The sequence below is a fragment of the Gavialis gangeticus genome, unplaced genomic scaffold, assembly GCF_001723915.1.
Source record: "Gavialis gangeticus isolate Ggan-Ray unplaced genomic scaffold, GavGan_comp1, whole genome shotgun sequence".
NCBI classification, from domain to species: domain Eukaryota; kingdom Metazoa; phylum Chordata; order Crocodylia; family Gavialidae; genus Gavialis; species Gavialis gangeticus.
In genome coordinates this window covers 161,183,842-161,204,450 of record NW_017729024.1, presented here as the reverse complement: position 1 = coordinate 161,204,450, position 20,609 = coordinate 161,183,842, and the positions used below count along the sequence as shown (strand labels likewise).

The 20,609-nt window shown below is 45.0% G+C and overlaps 1 protein-coding gene across 3 annotated transcripts in view; it reads right to left on the bottom strand.

Annotated features, from left to right (window-relative positions):
* Positions 1-20,609, bottom strand: part of ADAMTS12 (ADAM metallopeptidase with thrombospondin type 1 motif 12) — a 474,912-nt gene that overhangs the window by 203,065 nt on the left and 251,238 nt on the right. For all 3 annotated transcript variants that reach the window (XR_002097463.1, XM_019517990.1, XM_019517991.1), the window contains exons 5-6: positions 11,211-11,294; positions 9,422-9,546 (exon numbers count right to left, since the gene is read on the bottom strand). Coding sequence is in view for 2 of the 3 variants with exons in the window: in XM_019517990.1 (XP_019373535.1) it covers positions 9,422-9,546; positions 11,211-11,294 (209 nt within the window). In the remaining variant the exon portion in view is untranslated. The remainder of the gene's footprint in view (positions 1-9,421; positions 9,547-11,210; positions 11,295-20,609) is intronic.

Below are 20,609 nucleotides of genomic sequence, written 5' to 3'. Positions count from 1 at the left end.
ATAAAAGCAAGTGGTAAAAGTGCTTTTTTGAAAGGCAGGAAAACATGGCAACTGAACGTTATAGATGTTGAGGGGTTTCACACCTATTCATCTGAAATACTAACTGTTATAGCAGCTAAGATCCCCTGCTCCATGTAAACTGCACCCACATGTGGAAAAACCTTTAAAACTCCTGCCTATGATAGCATTCTGTATAGTAGAGACATTCATGTTGATTACTTGAAGTCTGAGAGGCTCATGCCTGGTAAAGATCACAGGGAGAATCTTTTAACATTAACCAAGGTATTTTACTAGATTAACTGAATAAATAGCACAAATCCTAAAACTACTTCCATTTCAGTTCAGTTTCAAGTTTCTACTTAAATTTTTCCCCAGGTCTTTGCTTGCCTGGTCTCATACTACTTTTTAAAGTAAACCGAGTATATCATCTCATCTCATTAAGTCATTGCAAGGGGCCTACAGATGGTTAGCAACTGATGTGCTATTTTAGAGGAAGCAATAATCTACAGAACATGGCTAAAAGGCCTTGCAGGCTTCTAAAGCCTATTCCGGTCTCTCCTTTGTTTTCTCAGCCAGCAGGGCAGGATTGCTGCTCCATTGCTAGCATCAAACAACTGAGTTCTGAAGCCAGTAAACCCTGTAATCAAAAGGCTTAGTTATTCTGTTTTCATCTCTTTAAACCAGTATAAGAGCATATATTAAAAAAAATCTATTTTTACTCTGGGTTGGAAAAGCTATTATAGTGACTCAGAAGTTACTAAAATGTGTCTCTCAACCCGTGCCTCAGTATGGTATCTAGCGAAATGGCGATTTTTGCTGCCATTTCCTGCGGTGTATCTAGGTAATGCGTTACGTGGACAAAGGCTCTGCAGCTGACTGTGGGAGGTCCCTTTTCACCCCTAGGTTCAATAGGATTTGGCTTTGGGTGGGGAGGGGAAGGGTAGTTGGTTGTAGTCGTGTTTGTCTAAGGACATGGGCAGACAAGGTTCTTTGGTAGAAGTGATTTCTTGTATTAGACCAACTGAGGGGAAGAGGAATCACTCTTGATCTTAGCTCCTCAACTCTGGAACATCCTCTCAAAAGGAACACTAGAGGAGGTCCCAGCTCAATAATGGGAAGTTAATTTATAAAGCCTGTTCATTTGAGCAGATACATTATGAAGCATTTTGTGATGCCTGCCTTTGTTCCCATTCTTATTTTTATTTTTTGGACTTGCTGATCGCCTTTTTTTTTTATTCTGTGTCAATTAGAAATTGTTTCCCTTTGCCTGATGGTCTTGTTGAGCTAAAAATTGCCTTTTTGCCAAATAGTTGTTTCAGTCAGGGGTCTACATAGGCTCATTGAGTCTTTTGCTTTTAATCTAATGTTTCACATTGTTTTTATTATGTGGTAAGAATGCTGCCAGTTTTTTCACAAAAATAATTTAATTCCTGGAAAATGCTGTTCCAGGGCAACAAAGCTATTCACTAATTTGGCTTGAGTTCAGCTAATGGTTTCAGGCAGGAAAAATGTTCCAGAAAAATCTTTTTCTATATCTTAAAATGCTTTTTTTCAACATGCCCTTAAATTAAATATTCCAAATTGTCCTTTGGAAGTGATATTTCAAGGCCATTTTAAAAAAGTGAAAATGAAATTAGAATTGTAGGGTTGGAAGGGACTCAAGGATCAGCTAGTCCAGCTGCACGTAATACTCTAGCTGAGGCCGAAGTAGTAGAGTGGTACAATAACCTTCCATGTTTTACATACTATGTTCCTGTTGTTAATGCAGCCCAAAGTGCTCTTGCTTTTTTTGGCAACAACATTGCATTGCTGGCTTTAGTTAACTCTGTCATGCACCAAAATCCCCTGTATCTAGGCTTGGCAGGAGTCAATTTTTACCTCACACTCGCAGACAGATGAAAAAATATTTCCGTTGTTAATAATCAACATTTATAGAAAGGGGATGTAAGAATAGGTTGCTGCTGCAGTGCCTGGGAGGGCTTTCACTGAGCAGTGGCTGCAGGTGGAGGGAGGTGTGTGTGTGTGTGTGTGTGTGTGTGTGTGTGTGTGCGTGCGTGTGCGCGCGCGTGCGCGCACGCGTGTGTGTGTACATCCCTGCCCCCGCCCCCTCAGGGTGCTAGCCAGCCAGGCCCTCCCTTGCAAACTCAAGCAGGAGCTGATACAGGCAGAATAAGCTCCTGGCTGCAAGGGGCAGATGTGGTTCCAGCAGCCAGAGGTTTCCTTGCTGGGGAGTGAGGCAGGATGCCAGGGGGCAGCAAGCACCATGGGACAACGGAAAGCGGGCTCTGAGTTCAGTGACTCTTTCTACAGGAACTGGACAGCAAACTGACAGTCTGGCAGCACAGTAACTTCCCCTGCGCAGGTTGTGTGCTGGGCTGGAGGAAGAAGTGAGCATATTTGTGGGCATGTGTCTGTGTGTGTCCGCACACACCCCTACACCCTTAATTTCATGCAATCCTGGACATTTAAATTGATACAAATCAAAATAAATCTTTAAAAATAAACATTGATTTTAGCTGTCAAAATTATTAAAAAATTAAAATTAAATCCTGCCAAAGCGACCTGTGTTTCTCTCAGCAATGCTACTGCTAACCAATCATCTTCCAGTCTGTATTTGGGCATTTGTTTTTCTTCCCTATGTGGAGCACTTCATATTTCATCAAATCATTGAAAAACAGGGCTGGAAGGGACTCTCAAGAGGTCACCTAATCCAACCCCCTGCTCAAGGCAGGATTAACCCTTTCTACAATATTCCAGCCCAGTGTTGGTCTAACCCATTCTTAAAATCTCCCAGTTGTTCTAGATCGCCTGTTCCAACGTCTAACCACCCCCAAAGTGAGAGAGTTCTTTCTAATATTCAACCTAAATTTCCCTTGCTGTAATTTAAGATCATCACTCCTTGTCCTGTCCCCTGCAGCCACAGAGAACTGTTTAGCACCATCTTCTCTATAACTACCCTTCAGGTATTTGAAGACTGTTCTCAGATCCCTCCTTAAACTTCTGTTCTCCAGACTAAATAACCCCAGTTCTTCCCACCTTTTCTCATAAGTTTCTGAGACCTCTAATATTTTTTGTTGCTCTCTGCTGAACCTTTTCCAATTTGTCTGCATCTTTGTTTTTCCTGGACTTCATACTTTTGTCTTGTGCCCAATAGTCAAGATCCCTTAGAATTCTACTTGTATCAGAAGACGGCAAGTCCTTCTAGTTTTGTATCATCTGCAAACTTGATGTGAAAGCTCTCTATCCCTGCATCTATATCAATAATAAAAATGTTAAATGCCACTGGACCCAGAACAGATCCCTATGAAACCCCAGTTGAAACATCCTGCCATTCTGACATTCATGCATTTAGAATTATTTTCTGCTTGCATTTATTCAACCAGTTATTTATCCACCTAACAGTGATTTTGCCTTGAATTATTTGAATCTCTGCTCCTCAGCCCACATTTCTCTAATTTACTTATGAGAATGTCATCTATCAAAACCCTATTGAAGTCCAAGTATATTATTCCCATTGCATTCACCTAATCCAAATTTAAGGCCCTGTCAAAAAAGGAAATCAGGTTAATTTGGCATGATTTGTTTCAGGAAATCTATGTTGGGTCCTAGTGATAATTCCTTCCTCCTCCAGCCGCTTACAAATTAACTGTTTTTTGTAATTTATTCCAGTAACTTCCTAGGTAGTAAAGTCAGGATGACTGGCCTATAATCCCCCAGATCTTCCTTTCTGAAGATAGGTACTATGCTAGCCCACCTCCAGTCCTCCAGAATCTTGCCTTTTTGCCATCCATGACTTTTTGCCAACCGCTCTAAGATTAACAGTTTGTTTCTAGTAGAACCATTTCATTTGGTCAACCTGAAATGAAATAGTTTGGGATTTTCATTTCAGTGAGGAAAAACAAAATTTTTTCACTCCACATCAATCGGAAATAAAGGTGCACTGATACTTTGGTCCGATATCAGACTGGTATCAATATAAAGAAAATTGGCTATATCAGAAATAGCCTGATGTGGCCAATAATTTGGCCAATAAATGCTCATGTGTGCATGCAGCTGCAGCACAGTACTCAGGAATCAAGGAGCAGAGCCCAGCAGCATGGAGAGCTACATGCATCTGGTAAATAAGTTGTGGTGGAAGGGGAAGAGAGAGGGAAGAGACATGGGGGGTCAGATCAATGCCCCCCATGGTGACAGAGGGACTGGGGCAGGTGCTGCCCAGCCAGGACAGAGTGAGTCGCAGGATGAAGCCCTGGCTTGTCAGGGGAAGGATGGCGGCTCCCGCTGCTCCGCGCACCCCAGGAGTGGGGGGTGCCCCTCACATCTGCGTGGGGCCGGGCAGGGCAGGTGGGCTACAGCTATGGGACAGAGCTGGGGCTATGCCAGGCTCTTCTCAGTGGGGGCTGGGCTCAGGGCAGGGACTGTGGAGGAGGCTGTAGCCACCCCAAATTTTGCTGTAGCCTGAATCCCAGCACCACCACCACCCACCCGGCACAGCCCTGGCTCAATACCTCGCCTCTACCCATGCACTGGGAAGAGCCAGGGCTGCGCCAAGCAGGCATCAGCACTGGAAGCAGGGCTACAGCAAAATTTGGGGTGGCTGCAGCCCTCTCTGTAGCCCTGGCCCAGAGACCAGCTCCCAACAAGAACAGCCCAGCACAGCTCGGGCTCCAGTCCGCAGCTGCAACCCGTCCGCCCCGCCCCGATCTGAGGGCACGCCCCCCATCCCGCATGTCCTCCCAGGGTGCACACAGTGGCAGGGGCTGCCCCCCCCTTTACAATAGGTGGCTCCATCCTGTGCCCCGTTCCAGCTGGGCAGTGCCTGCCCCTGCCCCCTCCCTCACCATGGGGGCGTTGATCTGCCCCCCCATGCCTCTTCCCTTCCTCCTCCCCTTCCACCACAATGGACTTACCTGCTGCACACAGCTGTATTGGAAATTGGATTGGTATTGGTGATATGCTTCCTTAAAAATTGTCTATTGGTTTTGGCCCCCAAAATCTCTATTGGTGTACCCCTAATCTGAAAAGAATGTTTTATTTTTTTAATGAATTCACCAACAATAAGATTGTATGTGGTGATTTGATACTAAATTATAAGGACATTAAAGTATGCAATGTGTTATTAACACACAAAATGAAAACTTGCAAATAATGTCACAAATCACTGTTAATTAAATTACTTTTGAACAACTTACACTAACCATTACTAGCACTATTGTTATACAGGTCACAAACCAGAGAGTCCTGTTTATCCAACAAACAAACAAACAAAGGATCAAATGCATTTGGCTTTGAATTTGCTTTTATTGGGGGAAAAACAACTCATCCTCTGGACAAAGGGAAAAGCATTGATCTTAAAAGGACAAGGATACTTTATTTTGTATGACAGGATAAGGTTCTGACCCTGCAAATATACATGCAAATATTTACCTTTAGACATGTGAACAGACCTATTGAGTTTGCAGGGTCAAAGCTGATCTGTCTGCTAAATATCAATAAGAAATGCATGATGGTCTCAGAATGTATCTGTTCAAAAGAGAAAGGGTGGTCATATAGATAAGGCAATGAAATGGAGCTGTGTTCTCTTTGCCACATATTTCCTGTGTAAGGTAAATCATAGATTTCATAGACATTAAGGCTGGAAGGGACCTTGGAAGATCATTGAGTCCAGCCCCCTGCCCAGAGGCCGGAAGTCAGCTAGGGTCAAAGGATCCCAGCAAGACAGGTGTCCAAATGTTTCTTAAAAGAGTCCAGAGTATGTTCTTGCAAGTGATTTAATCCCTCTGTACCTCAGTTCTTGATCTACATACAAGAGAAAAAGAATACTTTTTTATCACACTGTTTGTCTTCTTTCTTTAAATTCTTAAGTATCAAATTCTTATGTACTATTTGTTAGTCCAGCATCTAACACAACCTTGGCTGACCTTGGTTGAAATTGGTAGGTGCTGCCATAATACAAAAGAAAGCGTAACATAGCAAATGTTTGCTATATGAAGGGAGGGAGAAATGGAAAGAAAAACAAGTTTCAAAGCTATATGCATAAGTAATTACACAAACAATGTTAAAGTCACAGGTGAGAATGTGTGCTATTAGGGCTTGTGCACTCATTTAACCAAAACAATATAATAGGACTTCTTCAACAAATAGAAAGCAAGCAACTCAGCTCAACTAGTGATTACTCATCAATAACTGGCTAAGAATTTTTTTTTTTATATCTTCATAGATTCTGAAAAAAATGTTGATTTTTCAGCAATAAATCAGAGGTAACCATAATCTTATGGGGCGCTTGTACATGTGATCATGAGGCCATGTATATGTGACAAAAAGTGATGAGAAATTGCTATTTGTCTAATGTAATGGCATCACCATGTAAACGTGCATGATTTTTTCGTGACAAAATTTCTTTGAATGTGGCATCTTAGACCTCTGATGTATTTTAGTTTGATCTAGTCAAATTTAAAAAAATCAGTCAAGTGTACATGTCTCACAGCTCCTGCTGCCTCCCTGTGCTGCCCCAGGAACAGACTGGGCTGGCTTGCCTTGGGGCAGTGCGGGAAGGTGGCAGGAGGGCAGTTGGCTGTGCTGGAAGCCAGAGAAAGTGATGGGGATGGTGCACAGGGCGCTGGAAGCTCAGGCATGCTCAGGGAAGCTCAGGCTTGACGGGCTTCCAGCATCCCATACACTGTCCCTGCCACCTTCTTCAGCTGCCAGCAAACCTAGTCACCCTCCTGCCACCTTTCTGCTTTGCCCCAGGGGCAAGCCAGCCTGTTCCTAGGCAGTCCCAGGCCGCAGGAAGGTGGCAGGAACAGTGCATGAGGTGCTGGAAGCCCATCAAGCCTGAACTTCCCCGAGCAGGCCCGGGCTTCCAGCACCCCATGCACCATTGGATTGGGTCAGATGTTGCCTGTGAGCTGGGGCAGCACCCGCACACCAGCACTCTGCCCAGGCAGCCCTGAGGGTTGCTGCCACCATGGAGGGAAGGACCTCCCCCCACACTGCACTCAGGGGCTGAATGAGAAAAAACAAATTAAAGTGATGAGGGTCCCAATCCTTTTTTTTTTTCTTCCCCTCAAGGAGCCTGCCTGCATGGCTGGGGGCAAGCTACCAGCAGCCCCTGAGCTGTGGGGGGGGGGGCGGTCCAGTCCTTCCCTTCATGGCAGTGGCACCCCCAGGCGCTGTTCCTCACACAGGCTCAGGGAAGAGCTGGATCCAGCAGGTGCTGCCTCTGAGCTGGGGCAGTACCTATGTAGCTACCACCCTACCCAGGTGGCCCCATGGAGCGGGCCCCTCCACATCTCGGGTTGATGGCAGCTCTCTTCCCAGCGGTGGGAGAAGTGGGCAGGCTCCATGAGAAAAAAAAATGATCTGGCCCCTTGCTGTTCTTTTGGAAGGTTTTTTTTCGGCAGAGCTTGCCCATGGCCAAGGGGAAGGAGGGGGGGCAGGGTGGTGAGCTGAGCTGCTGGTGGGTCATCACTGTTCGATAATAGTGATGGAAGCCCTTAAATGAAAACATTTTTTTCACAATTAAAAACCCACCAATTACAATCCCACCATTTTCAATGTCGGGGAACTAACCCCCCTCCTCATACATACAAGCACCCATGGATATTCAGCAGACACAAAGAGCAACTCAGTCCTTCAGGCACAAGTTCACTGGGATGAATATTTACTGAACTTTAAAGGCAACTGGAATTAGATGGTGTGCACTGTTTATGCCTTGAAATGAACATAATGGATGATGCCTCCCACTATGAAATGCAATTCAAAAGACACCATTGAGATTTTTTTTTATATCTACAACCATGTAACTTGAGAGGCTGAAAATGAATTACATGGTCCTAGCAACAAAATATCCATCTATTCTGAGGAATCATAGGGTTCTGCAATTATAGGGCTGCTCATCTGTACACTGGGCTGGGCTGGCATTTTTCCCGGAAGGAAAGAACATAATCATAGTATTCGGTAGTGTTGAGGTGATTTTGTTGCCATGATGGTCCAGGAAATATCTGAGAAGCAATGATTCCGGTGGGTGATATCTTTAATTGAACGGCATGGCTGGGTACTAATGCCTGAGGAAGTGCCCTGAGGTGCTGTAGCAGGGCACAGGGCTATGCCTCCTCCTTTAAGGGAGCAAGCAGCTTGTGAGGCTGCTTGCAGGTGGTGCAGGGAGCTGATGAGGGGCTCACCTAACGGGAAGAGAGCTCAGGCTGGAGCTATATAAGTTCAGAGCCTGAGCCACTTGGGGGTCTCTCCTTGGCAGCCACAAAGTGAGGAGCTCTGGGCAGCAGGGTTCCTGAAAAGAGTGCAACTTAGAAACAACTCCACAGGCTTGGGAGCAGAGGCAAGCCCCCTGGGCAGAGAAGGACTGAGTTTTTACAGGCAAGCAGCCTTTGTTTTATTTTGAGCCCACAGAGGGTCCTGGTGCCCAGGGAAGGGCTGCATGCAGGAGCAGGGGTTCAGGAGCCTAGAGAAGGGGCACCACACAGGACTAGAGAGACCAGGAGGAGATGGTGTAAGGTACCAGGGGGGTCCAAAGGCCCGAGGGGGGCAAGTGTATGAATAGACAGCATAATAGAGTGAACACCCGTAAGGCTTAGGGCATGGTGTAGGGAAGGTAAGAAGCCATGCAAGGAGCCCTTAAGGTGACCGGTGCGCGGCAGGAGTACAGACAGGCTGAGAGGGCCTGCTAGCCTGGGGGCACTAGACTGAGGGGACCCAGGAGAGGCCCAGTGAGGATCAACACAGGCTTGGGCTCGTGTAGAGCCCACAGGCAGCCTCCCTTTTATAATCTTCATTAAGAGCAAGGTGGTGGGCAAGATTCGAGGGAAGGGCTGCAGCTGAGCCTGAGGCAGGCAGAGGCATCATGGCCATCCCTGGGACCTCAACGTATTACAGTGCCTGAAAACTTGCCTGTCTATCCCAGCCATGCAGTTGGTTCAAAAAAAGTTACTATGAACATAGCGTTCATTGAGAGAGAAAGACCTAAACTGGAGAACTAGAGTTTTATGCCTCTCAAAATTATTGATCTCTGGGGACACTGAGGCTTCATAGATCAGTTCCCTAGCCAATGGTCCATCTCTAACAAAAAGCCCATGTACATGTATGAAGAATTACGTGTATTTTGAGATGTAGCCATCCTTTAAAAATGCATAGAAGGGCAATTTTAGCACTTTCCAACCTTGACAACATTTATTAATCTATAACACATCATACATCTCATCTGCTACAAAGTGTGATATATTAGTGTAAAGCAATTTTTATACTAACATTGTCATTAAGAAATGGTGCATCTTTATTGGGTCTTATACTTTATAGGATAGCTTGCAGTGTGAATAAAAGGAGGATAGTAGCCTATAAAGATATTATCTGAAAGAAAAGATGTAAAATAATATTTGGCAGCTTGTCTCTAGGTTTGTGGATGTACCTAGTTATAAGGACGGCCACATCATGGTGTATAGGGTTGACATCACTTTTAGGGTTGATGCTCTTCTGCCATTTACAGAAGCTGGCTAATGTCTTATCTGCATGATGAACAATTTTCAAACCTTGCTAAAGGAAAAAGAAAGAAAATATTATGCATTTGCCAAAGCACAGCAGCAATGTTAATTATGAAGCTCACTGAAGTCACTGAAATGTAGCTGATTATGCTTTTGCCGGAAGCAAAAACCATCATTAGAAGCAATGACAGCTATTTGTCTAACAGCCTGAACATTAAGCTGAAACTTTGTCATTTTTGCAACTAGTGAAATGAAAGGGGGGATAACAAAAATCAAAAGAAGAAATTAGCATTTTTTTTGCAAGTGGCTTTCATAAAACTAAATTATCAATTGCTTTTTTTCAGAAATGACATTTTATTTTCTCCTTGGAAGTGAGTATTCATCTTGACACAGAGAAGATGTAGATTAATTTGCTGCCAATTTGATGCTTACGTTTGTCACTCCTGATGTGTCAGGAACAAGCTCATGATCAGGTAACATTTTTAACATGTAAGGATACATTTCCTTCATACCATGTGTTAGAAATTTCTCCAAAAAATGAAGAGCAGTCATAGAAGAGGTTTCTTCCTCATCTTATAACTGCATAAAATCAACATAAGATGAATAAACAAAGTAGTAAAGCAAAATAAACTCTTTCAAGGTGGAGTACCAGGTTCAGCAGGGGACAGCAGTAGCAGTGGGCAGTTTCCTCTTCCTGCACTTGCTCGCTCTCACTATCCTACCCATGTCCCCCACTGGACAGGACATAGCACTGGAAGAAAGAACATGTCCCTGCTGTCGCTGTTCCTGGCTGATGCAGACATGGAGGAAGCCCCAGAGCCACCCCTGCCCTACTCCAACTGAGGTCTGTGGGGAGTGGCTATGTCGGGAGCTGGGCTTGTCCATGGACAGCTACATCAGCACACAGGATCTTTCTTCTAGTGCTTGCTCCTGGCCAGCACTGGATACTTGGAGGGGAGGGGTGGAGAGGGAATAGGTGCTGGAAGAAGGAACCCATTCACTGCCACCATTGCCTCTGTTATGGCCAAATCCAGCTCACTATGCAACCATTCCCCACATCCCCTGGCTGGAGCAGCACAGGAGTGGCTCTAGGGAATCCCCCACATGCAGGTCAGCTAGGGACAGCAGAAGGAGGCAAGCAAAGAGGTGGGTCTTGCCTTCACATGCTTGCTTTCTGCCCAGCTCTCAAGTGTCTTCTGATGGCCCAGGAGCTCCTGGCTTAGGAGATCCAGCAACACCTTGCTTCCATCTCCCCATGGCCTGAGGGGCAGTGTGCTGCACCCTCCTTGAGTAAATCCTGGATCCACTCATGGCCTCAGGTAAGGTTATGTGACTAGACTGCAGGTGATTCCTGTACACTTGAATTTCTGCTCCTTATCAGGTGGCCCAGAAATCTGAAGATACTGAAGAGATTCTCTCCCCGCCCCCGCCCCAAAACAGCCTATTATTTGGACATATTATCTGAATTTACTTTGAGGAGTTTGTACACCAGCACCTGAAGCTGTGAGCTAAGTGACGTGCCACAAAGCACAGCATTTAGCCTTTAAACAGCTACACCAAAATTAACAGATTAATACAGGAGTCGAATGGATGATAACTTTTACACAAGCCATGGTTTTTCCAAGCCATCATTTCTCACCTCCTCCAAAAAGCGTGCCAAGGTCTTCCCTCAGTGCAAGTTTCTTAACTGTAAAGCTGGGAGAAACAAAATCTTACCTCTTCCTCCTCAAGAAGAATAAGCCGGACCAGCACGATGTGGATTGCATTGCCAATGCTTGGATCATGGAATAACCCTGTGACCTGTGCCAGAGCCAGGAGGTATGAAATTAACTGATTCCTCTATAGCAAGACAGAGCTTTAGAGAGAAAATATGTGGTTTATTGCAAGCACCATTCCCTCCTTGTTTTCTTCTCCTGCACAGTATTCAGAGAAGGTTTACTTTGCATTGTGAATGCTAATAACTATGGTGAACTACTGCAGAGGGCAGCCTAGCCAAAGAATAAAAATCCAGCAGCTCACAGAAACATTAAGGTATTAAGCAGCAAACCTTAGATCTTGTATTAAAATATTTTAACATAATTTTTATTTAAAAATATGATAATATGAGTAGTTGCCCTGCAACACATTGTCATTTACCACAGTGCAAAATTGGTGTAAAACATTACCAAAGTGTGGTGGAATTTTTATATCCACTTTATACAGACATCTACTCAAATTGCGATGTGATAGCAAATCAGACCTTAACTGGAGCATCTACTGAATCCAACAACAGGATCCTGCTGCGTGAAAGGGAAAGGAAGAAATCAATACTAGACAAATGGAAGCCTAGACAAATGGAAAGATATGGACAGTGGAGTATCCCCAGTATGGAAGTAGAGGTTAAAACTAATGACAATGATTAAAACACACGCGCACACACAGATGGAACTAGACAAAAAATGACAAAGGATGGATGAAGAACTGAATTCTGTGTGACTTCTTGACCCAAATAATGAGCTATGCCCTGTATCACAGTGTGTGATTAGCCAGGTAGAAATCGAATTATGACAGAAAGGAACAAAAAAAAAAGAAAAAGAAAAAACATTGCACATACAACTGTGGACCTATGAGACTGAGAAGAGAGAGCTTCATCATGAGGAGAAAAATCATGCATAGCTAAAACTGAACAACAATTTTTTGGGTGGTAGATGATGAAAGGGAAAAAAGTCACAAGAACGTTACTGCTAAAAAGAAAAGATGGAGTAACAGTGAGGATAAGGGACATCTTCCTCTCTCAGCTGAGAAGGCTTTCATCTGCTGTTTTATACTGAGCTCATTCTGAAAAACAATCATTTACACTGAACTCTGTAAAGTTACTCAGTGCAGTAATGGTTACGAGAGATCATTTCAGGATTTCTTTGTGAAGCATTTCCAAATGAACTATTTAAACAAAAAGTGATGAGATTTCTGAATTGGATTTGCCAAATATTGTGGGATGGAAAAAATACAATGCTGACTCAAAATTCTTCACAAGTCTTCAATAGAAAAAGAATTACTTACGTATGTTATGGTCATTAGCAACTGCCAAAAAGTCTCTTCCTAGCAAGGGACTGTCAGTCTGAAAGTTTTATTTAGATAATGGAATACCAAAATATAATATACTTCTAGTTTTTTCAGAAAGGCAGAAACTCTCTGAGGCTATTAAAGTTAGACCTCTCTGAGGTCACATTTCGTATCTGATACCATTCAGTACATATATACATTATTATTCCCCTGAAACACCTACCAAATGCATCATCCCAGTACAGAGCAAATGCAGGATCAAAACACGTTGACAAATTTTGAATTCTCTGTCAGTCTAATAGAGAAAACAGACCTTGAATCATAAAAATCCTGAAATCTGGATTGACGTGAATTTTGAGGCCTACTTCATTTCCATCTTCCTCCCAAAATCCCTTCTCTAACAATTATTTCCACAGAATGTAATGAGAACAGACCACAAACCCTTGCAGGCAAAATCTGACATTAGGAAACAGTTTCATTATGAACTGAAAACAAAAAATGAGGTTTGAGATTAAAAGAGCTTGCTAATAGGGAATAAAGGTAGATGTGTTTTTTCTCATATTTCAGCCCTGATTCTGGGTTACATCAATTTCCATTTAGTACCTGCTTTTCTGAACATGCACATTAGGAGTTATATCTTTTGACTCCAAGTTGGTGATAAATATTGTACAGAAAAAATCCCCAGTTTCCCTTTCTCAAGTGCTGTCACATGTTATTTCCTCTCATGGTCATGTGTTATTTTCCTCTAATTGTTGCTAGAAAGGAAAATAAGGCATTGAAAGTGAAGGTTGCTCATATCTTTATGTGGCTATAATTTCTATGTAAATTACATGGAAAAACTGACCTACAGTTATGAAACGAAGGACCAGATACTATGAACTTTTATAGAATAGAACCTTACCCAGCAAGTTGCTTCAGGTGATAGACAGATGTAACAATTGTGTCAATATTAAAGGACAAGAATAAGCTGCTATGATGCAACTATTACATCTCCATGACTGTGTAGCGCTGCAGAAGGGGGCCCAAGCCATTGTCCAAAGCACTTTTCTACCTTCCCATTGAAGCTGGTCCACTGCACCTTACTTTTACTATATGAAAGTATAAACGGTAGTGGGATATTTCTGTCTTATCAGGAGTGGGTGTGGGCTAAAGCCCAGAGCCCCCTTCCCTTCCAGGGCAGCAGTCACCTCACTGAGCCACACACCCTCTGGCTTGTTTTTCCTCCTTACCCCATATGTCTTCCCCTCCTGGCTGCCAAGTGAGTGCTCTTCAACACTAGGGACAGAAGTTACACATAAACTGGTTTAAGTGATCAGACACTGGTTAAAACTTCTAACAGAATAGAAGTTCAGTGCACATAAACCAATTTTAAAACTGATTGAAACTGGTTTAAGATAAACTTGGTTGAATGTAGCATCAGACTTAACTGATTTAGGTCAAAGCGGTTTATGCAACTTCTGCCCCAGACCCCTTCCTGGTTCAAGTTAAATCTGAGTCCCCCAGCATCCCAGCATTTTGCAGCCCTGGGTTGGGCTGGGCTGAGCTATCTGCTCCAGAGAACAGGGCTGGCCCTGCCCCTCTGGTCTCTAGCCAGACCAGTGAGGGGTGGCTTACTGGCCTCACTGGCTGGCTCACTGCCCGCCCCCATACCACCCAGGCAAACCCCAGCTGGAGTCTGGGGCCAGGGAGGGAGGCTAAACTTCTCTCTCCCAACTATGGAGCTGCCCTGACTTGCTAAACTTACTGCTGGCTGTGACTGTGAATTACAAATCCAAAAGGTACCTGGAAGCAGGAAAAGGAAGTGATGAGCAATCCTGCAGAGTCTTGCTACTGTGACTGTGGTGCAAATCCCAGTGACCTCGGGGGCAGCAGGAAGAGGAAGCAAATACATACCCCATGTTGGCTACATACTAAAGCCATGCTGTAGTGCCCCCTGGCTTTTAGCTTGAGTCACTGCAGGCATGTGGCTGCATTTCCTGAATCAAAAGTGAATGCCTATTCACTTGTTTATTGGTTTAATATTTGCAGCTTAGACTTATGTATGCCTGGGCAATTCTGTTTTCCCTATGCTGCTCTACAGCTCAAATGTGGCCTGCTGTTCATGCTCAGTAGATTAGCATGGGGTGTGCAGAATACCACTGTGCATAAGTGACAACAATGGCAATTATGTGAATGCATATGGGAGACTTAAATGCATAATCAGAAAATAGGTTCTGGGCCAAAATAACTGCCCAAGGTCACATGCATTGGCAACCTTAGGAACATAGCTCCAGGCTCCCAATTCCCCATCCAGATCTTGGTGCACTGGACCACATTGGTTCTCAACATGGCTAAGACATTGGAACTTGTGCTTCACTCTCTATTTTACTCATAGTTTTTAAAATTGTGTTACATTGTAGCGTCAGGAGAAGTCTGGCTAGTGCTGGCTGCTGCTCCATAGAAGTAAGATAGCACCATGAGTTTAGAATATTTTTTGTACAACCACAAGTAGCATACACTTTTTTTTCTTTAAGAGAAAGCTTTGGTTCAGTAGAAACCGAATCTCTTGTAGGGGATGAAGATTAATGCAGCATGGTGGATCTGGATTAGTAGCCAGGAATGTGGATAATGAGATGAAGAAAAAGAGGGAAAAGATGTTCTCAAATGACTACTCAAGGCAAATGCAGAATGATCCATAGACAGTTTCTCAAGATATTCCTATTTTTCATGGGAATAAATACATTTTGAAGCTCACTATCTGAGGATATATTTGAATTTATACTTATTTTACATTTTAATTTACATTTTTGTTACATGTGGGAGAAAGCACAACTGGTCCAGAAAAAATACCAGTGGTTGATATGAGCAAGAATTTGAAGAAAAAAAAAGTGATTGTAGCAAGGTTCATGTTCCAGAGGTGGCTGTGACACCCCCTGGTAACAACGCAGCCCTTACCCTGCTCCAGCTCTAGGGTGCCCTCCCCTTCTCATGTGTCTGCCATGCCTTGATGCATTTGTTTGATTGAAAGGGAGGCTGCCTAAGGGTCCTAGGGTGAGCCCCAGTTCTTCTAGCTGGCAGCAGGTCCCTCCTGAACCCCATTGGTTTCAGTTCTGCCCTTCTTGGGCTAACTGGGTCCTGATTTGCCTGTGTTCCCCCTGTCCTCCCCCCACCCCCTGGGGTACCTGTATTCTTAAGGGCTATTATGTGGCTCCAACCACCCCTTACACCATGCCCATGCCTCCCAGAGTTACTATATGATCACTTCCTTGTTGGGCCCTCAGCCTTTTCAGCCTCTGCGCCTTTCCTCTGGCTGCAAGACTCTAGTCTTGGTGCACAGATTTGGGTCCCGCTATCTCAGCCTCAGCCCTGTCAGTCATTAGTATCTCTACCCGCTGTGTCCTTTGTGCTGGGTCCCTAGCCCCAATCTCACCCTTCTCTGGTACTGGGCTCCTAGCACTGACTCCACCCTTCTCAGGCTGGGTCCCCTGGCCCAGTCTTTGCCCTTCCTGGACTGCTGGGCCCTGGCCCTAATTCTCACCTGTCTAGGCTGTGGGCCCTTGGCCCTGATTCTGCCCTTCCCCATGGCCTGGTCTGGCTCTCACCTTTGCTAAGCTTCAGCCACTTTCTCCAATTTTCAGTCTTCTGGCAGGGCTGAAGACAGCCCAGTGCCCTCAGGCACTATTGGGATCTCTGCCTTCCCCTGACTGTCGAAAAACCTAAACCATTGGTTAAAACTAAAATGAAATACATAAGCACTCTGGCTATAACTAACCTCTAGACTCCTGGCTATATACCAAAACTCCTATAGAGCCATGGGCCTCAGTCTGCTGCTAGCCCTCACTTACTGTCTCCAGGCATAGCATGCTCACAGTCCATCTCTCAGCAAAAGTCATCTCATGCAGAGTTCTTTCCTCTTCAGCCTCCCAGGCCAGACTGCCTGCCCTGGATCTGGCCCTGGCTTCTCTCTCTCCCAGGCCTTGCCCCTTTCCAGTCAGGTGACTCCATGGGGTTGGCCACACATGCCCTCTAATTAGGCTTACCAACTGGTCTACACAGCAGCCTACCTATAGCAGTGCCTCGTCTCCCCTGCAGAGCTCCAGCCTACAGTCCTACTGTGAAGCAGCTATCACTGCCATAGGCTTCCTACTGCTCATTCAGGCATTGTTTTATTGTTCCCTATTAAGCACTTGGGGGGCGCCTATACAGGGAAATCCAGCATGTCGGAGCAGACTTGATTAATTGATTAATCTAGCAGATTAATCAAGTCTGCTAGAGCATGGAAATTTCCGCACTCCAACAGGCTCCACTGTCGTGTATATCAGCATCCCCATGCTGAAAAATAGCAGTGGGGCGCTTTGAACTAAAGCTCATTCGATAAGTTTTAGTTCAAAATGCCCCACCACCATTTTTCAGTGCAGGGGCCCTGATGCACATGACACTCAGGTGCTTTTTATTAGTGTGGCTTGCTAATGAAAGTGCCCCCCACACCTCCCAGTGCACATGTAAAAATGCCCATAGTTTCAATTTCCCTGGGCCAGCTCTCCTAGATCCTGAACTCCAATTATACAACTACTGTATTTCCTCTGAGAAAAAAACCTATATGCTATGTTTTTTGACTGAGTCTTAATAAAATCCAATAAAACTGCTGAATCTCCACATTATGGTCTGTTTCTAATGTCAGAGTAACTCCAAAATTAACTCCAAACCACAACGCAGATGAGGTTTTCTTCAGACAACTAGCAGAATTTTCCAGATCACAAGTCCTGCCTTTCATGTGGGATTTCAATCACCCTGACATCTGCTGGGAAGGAAATACAGCAGTGTGCAAGCAATCCAGAAAGTTTTTAGAGAGCGTTGGAGACAACTTCCTGGTACAAGTGTTGGAGACACCATTGTAGGTACTGTGCTTTTCTTGACTGCTGCTCACAAATAGGGAAGAATTGATGGGGATATAGAAGTGGATGGCAACTAGGGCAGCAGTGACCATGAGATGATTGAATTCAGGATCCTAACAAAAGGAAGAAAGGACAGCAGCAAAGTATGAATCCTGGACTTCAGAAAAGCAGACTTTGACTCCCTCAGGGAACTGATGAGCAGGGTATCTTGGGAGGCCAGTCTGAGGGGGAAAGGAGTCCAAGAGAGCTGGTTGTATTTTAAAGAAACTTTACTGAGAGTGCAGGAATGAACCATCACAATGTTCAGGAAGAATAGCAAATATGGCAGGCAACCAGTTAGGCTTAGAGAATTCTTCGGTGGGCTTAAATACAAAAAGGAAGTTTACAGGAAGTGGAAGCTTGGGCAGATGACTAGGGAGGATATAAGAATATTGCTCGGGCATGCAGGGATGAAATCAGGAATGTTGAAGTGCAATTGGAGATGCCACTAGCAAGGTACATGAAGGGTAACAAGAATGTCAGCAACAAGAGGAAGGTCAAGGAAAGTGTGGGTCCCTTACTTAATGGGGGAGGCAACCTAGTGACAGATGATAAGGAAAAGGCTGACATGCTGAATGACCTTTTCACCTCAGTCTTCACAGGCAAGTTCAGCTCCCAGACTCCTGCACCTGGCAGCAGTTTGAGGAGAAGTGAGAAGCCCTCAGTAGTGTAAGAACAGGTTAGGGACTATTTGTTAGGGTAACAATAACATGTGGATTTTGGGGAGCATTGGATCTGCAGCTGGAACAAGGCTTTAATCTGTGTTTAGCAAGAGCTGCTGGTCACAAGGCAAAATGATATATTAAAAATAACTTTGCAAATGCTTAAGCAAGCATTGTCTAACAATGGGATAGTGTGCAGGATGCATGATTCCTTGTGTAAAAAGAACAAGATGTAGCCCACCAGCTATCGTCAGGAGATAAAACAGAAGCAGGACCTTGGAGATGGTGCTGAAGTCAGTAAGAAACCAGGAAGAACCAGGAAGAAACCACAATTGACTGAAAGAAGCCAGGGTCAAAGTCTTACGCATGCGCTCTTAGCAGAAAGGCATGTAAATGAATAAAATGCATAGGCAACACCATGCTAATGAAGCAAACAGTAAAGAGAGGCAGAGCTTGAGATGGGAGGAGAAATGGGTGGAACTGAAGGAGGGACATAGGCAGAGTAAATGTTAATAAGTATGAACCAAGGTGTATAAAATGTGTAAAAACTCATGTTCAGGGCTGCTCCCCTGGTTTCACGGACTGTGTGTCTGTGAGGGAGCTTGCCCAAAGCTCTCCATTCTGAATAAAGCTGCTGTGAGCAAAGTGTTCTGGTGTTTGTTCCATGCTTGCTCTGGCTAATGAGTAACAGGATCCATGAGTGATTGGCTCATCATCTCCCTAGTCATTGGGTGCTGCAATGGAGTCGGGGTCTAACACTATTTAGAAAAGCTCGTCATGTACAAGTCCATGTGTACAGATATGATGCATCTGAGGGTGCTGAGGGAATTGACTGATGTGATTGCAGAGCTGCTGGCCATTATCTTTGAAAACTTGTGGTGATCAGGAGAGGTCCTAGATGATTGGAAAAGGGCAAATATAGTACCCATCTTTAAGGAAATGAAGAAGGAATATCCAGGGAACTACAGACCAATCAGCCTCACCTCAGTCCATGGATAAATCATGGAGCAGGTCCTCAAGGAGTCCATTTCTAAGCACTTGGAGGAGAAAGTGATCAGGAACAGACAGCATGGATTCACCAAGGGCAAGTCATGCCTGACCACCCTGACTGCCTTCTATTACAAGATGACTGGCTCTGTGGATGTGGGGGAAAAAATGGATGTGATATACCTTGACTTTAGCAAGGCTTTTGCTATGGTCTCTTACAGCATTCTTGCAAGCAAGCTGAGGAAGTATGGACTGGATGAATGGATTGTTAGATGGATAGAAAGCTGGCTGGACTGTCAGGCTCAATGGGTAGTAATCAATGGCTCAATGTCTTTCTGGGAGCCGGTATCAAGTGGAGTACCTCAGGAGTTGGTCCTGGGGCTGGTTATGTTCAATATCTGATCAGAGAGAACACATTGCAATGCCAACTTTTTCTCAAGATCCTGGATTGGGACACCAAAATGGGAGGTTTTTAACAGGGCCTGGCCCTGTTACTATGGGTGTGGAGGAGCCTGAATGGCCCCACACCCACCCCAGAGCTGGAGGTACCCATCAAAGGCTGAGGACTCAGGTCCAGGGATGCAGGGAGCCTCCCCACAAGGGAGCTAACCCAGGAATGAGGGAGAGTCAGCCAGGTGAATCAGTAGGGGTGGAAATAAAAGACACTGAAAGTGGTTTCTGGGGGTTGCACCGGCTGGGAGCAAGGCTGTCTGGACCCGAGGGTTAGCCAAGGTCTGACAGCTGCAGGGAGGGGCTGTGAGCAAGACTTCTCTTTTGTTAGTCTGTTTGTTGGCACAAGCTCTGCAGGCTCTCAAAGCCTCTGTAAGGTAACAGGCTAGAGGGCAAGTGAAGCCTGGGAGAAACCTAGGAAGCCGGAGGCATGAAACCAGCAAAAAGCTAATTGGCAGTTTATTTATTTAACTCTGATTCTTTTGCATCTCTTGCAAGCACAGGGTGGTGGTGCTACAGACTTAACTCAGCTGCAGCTGAAGCCAGCAGAAAAAGTAAAAGTGATCAGTTTGGGGTGCCTGACCAAACATGGCTTGCTCTGCTCTAAACAAAAGCTACCCATAACAGCGTACACTAGGGATGGGCAAAATCCCGCCCACCAGGCCATTCTATCCAGCCCATGAGGTCCCTAAAAAAATTAGTAAATTAATATTTATTTGCTCCTGGCTGCCTGTCAAAACTGACAGGAGCCAGGGGCAGTAAGACCTAGGGGGAGCCCTCAGCAGGACTGAGCAGCCCAGCACTGCCCACCCCCATCCATTTCACTCTCTTCCTGCCCCTGTCCTGCTCCAGCACCACGTGGCTCCCAGCTGCATCACTGGACAGGGGAGCACAGGGCCACATCAGTACGTACGTGTGTGTGTGTGTGTAGGCAGGGGCAGTGTGTCTGTGCGCAGGCAGCAGCAGAGTAACTGTATGCCACCAGGGGAAGAGAGTGTGTGTGTGTGTGTGTGTGTGTGTGTGTGTGTGTGTGTGTGTGCGCGCATAGGGCAAGTCCAACA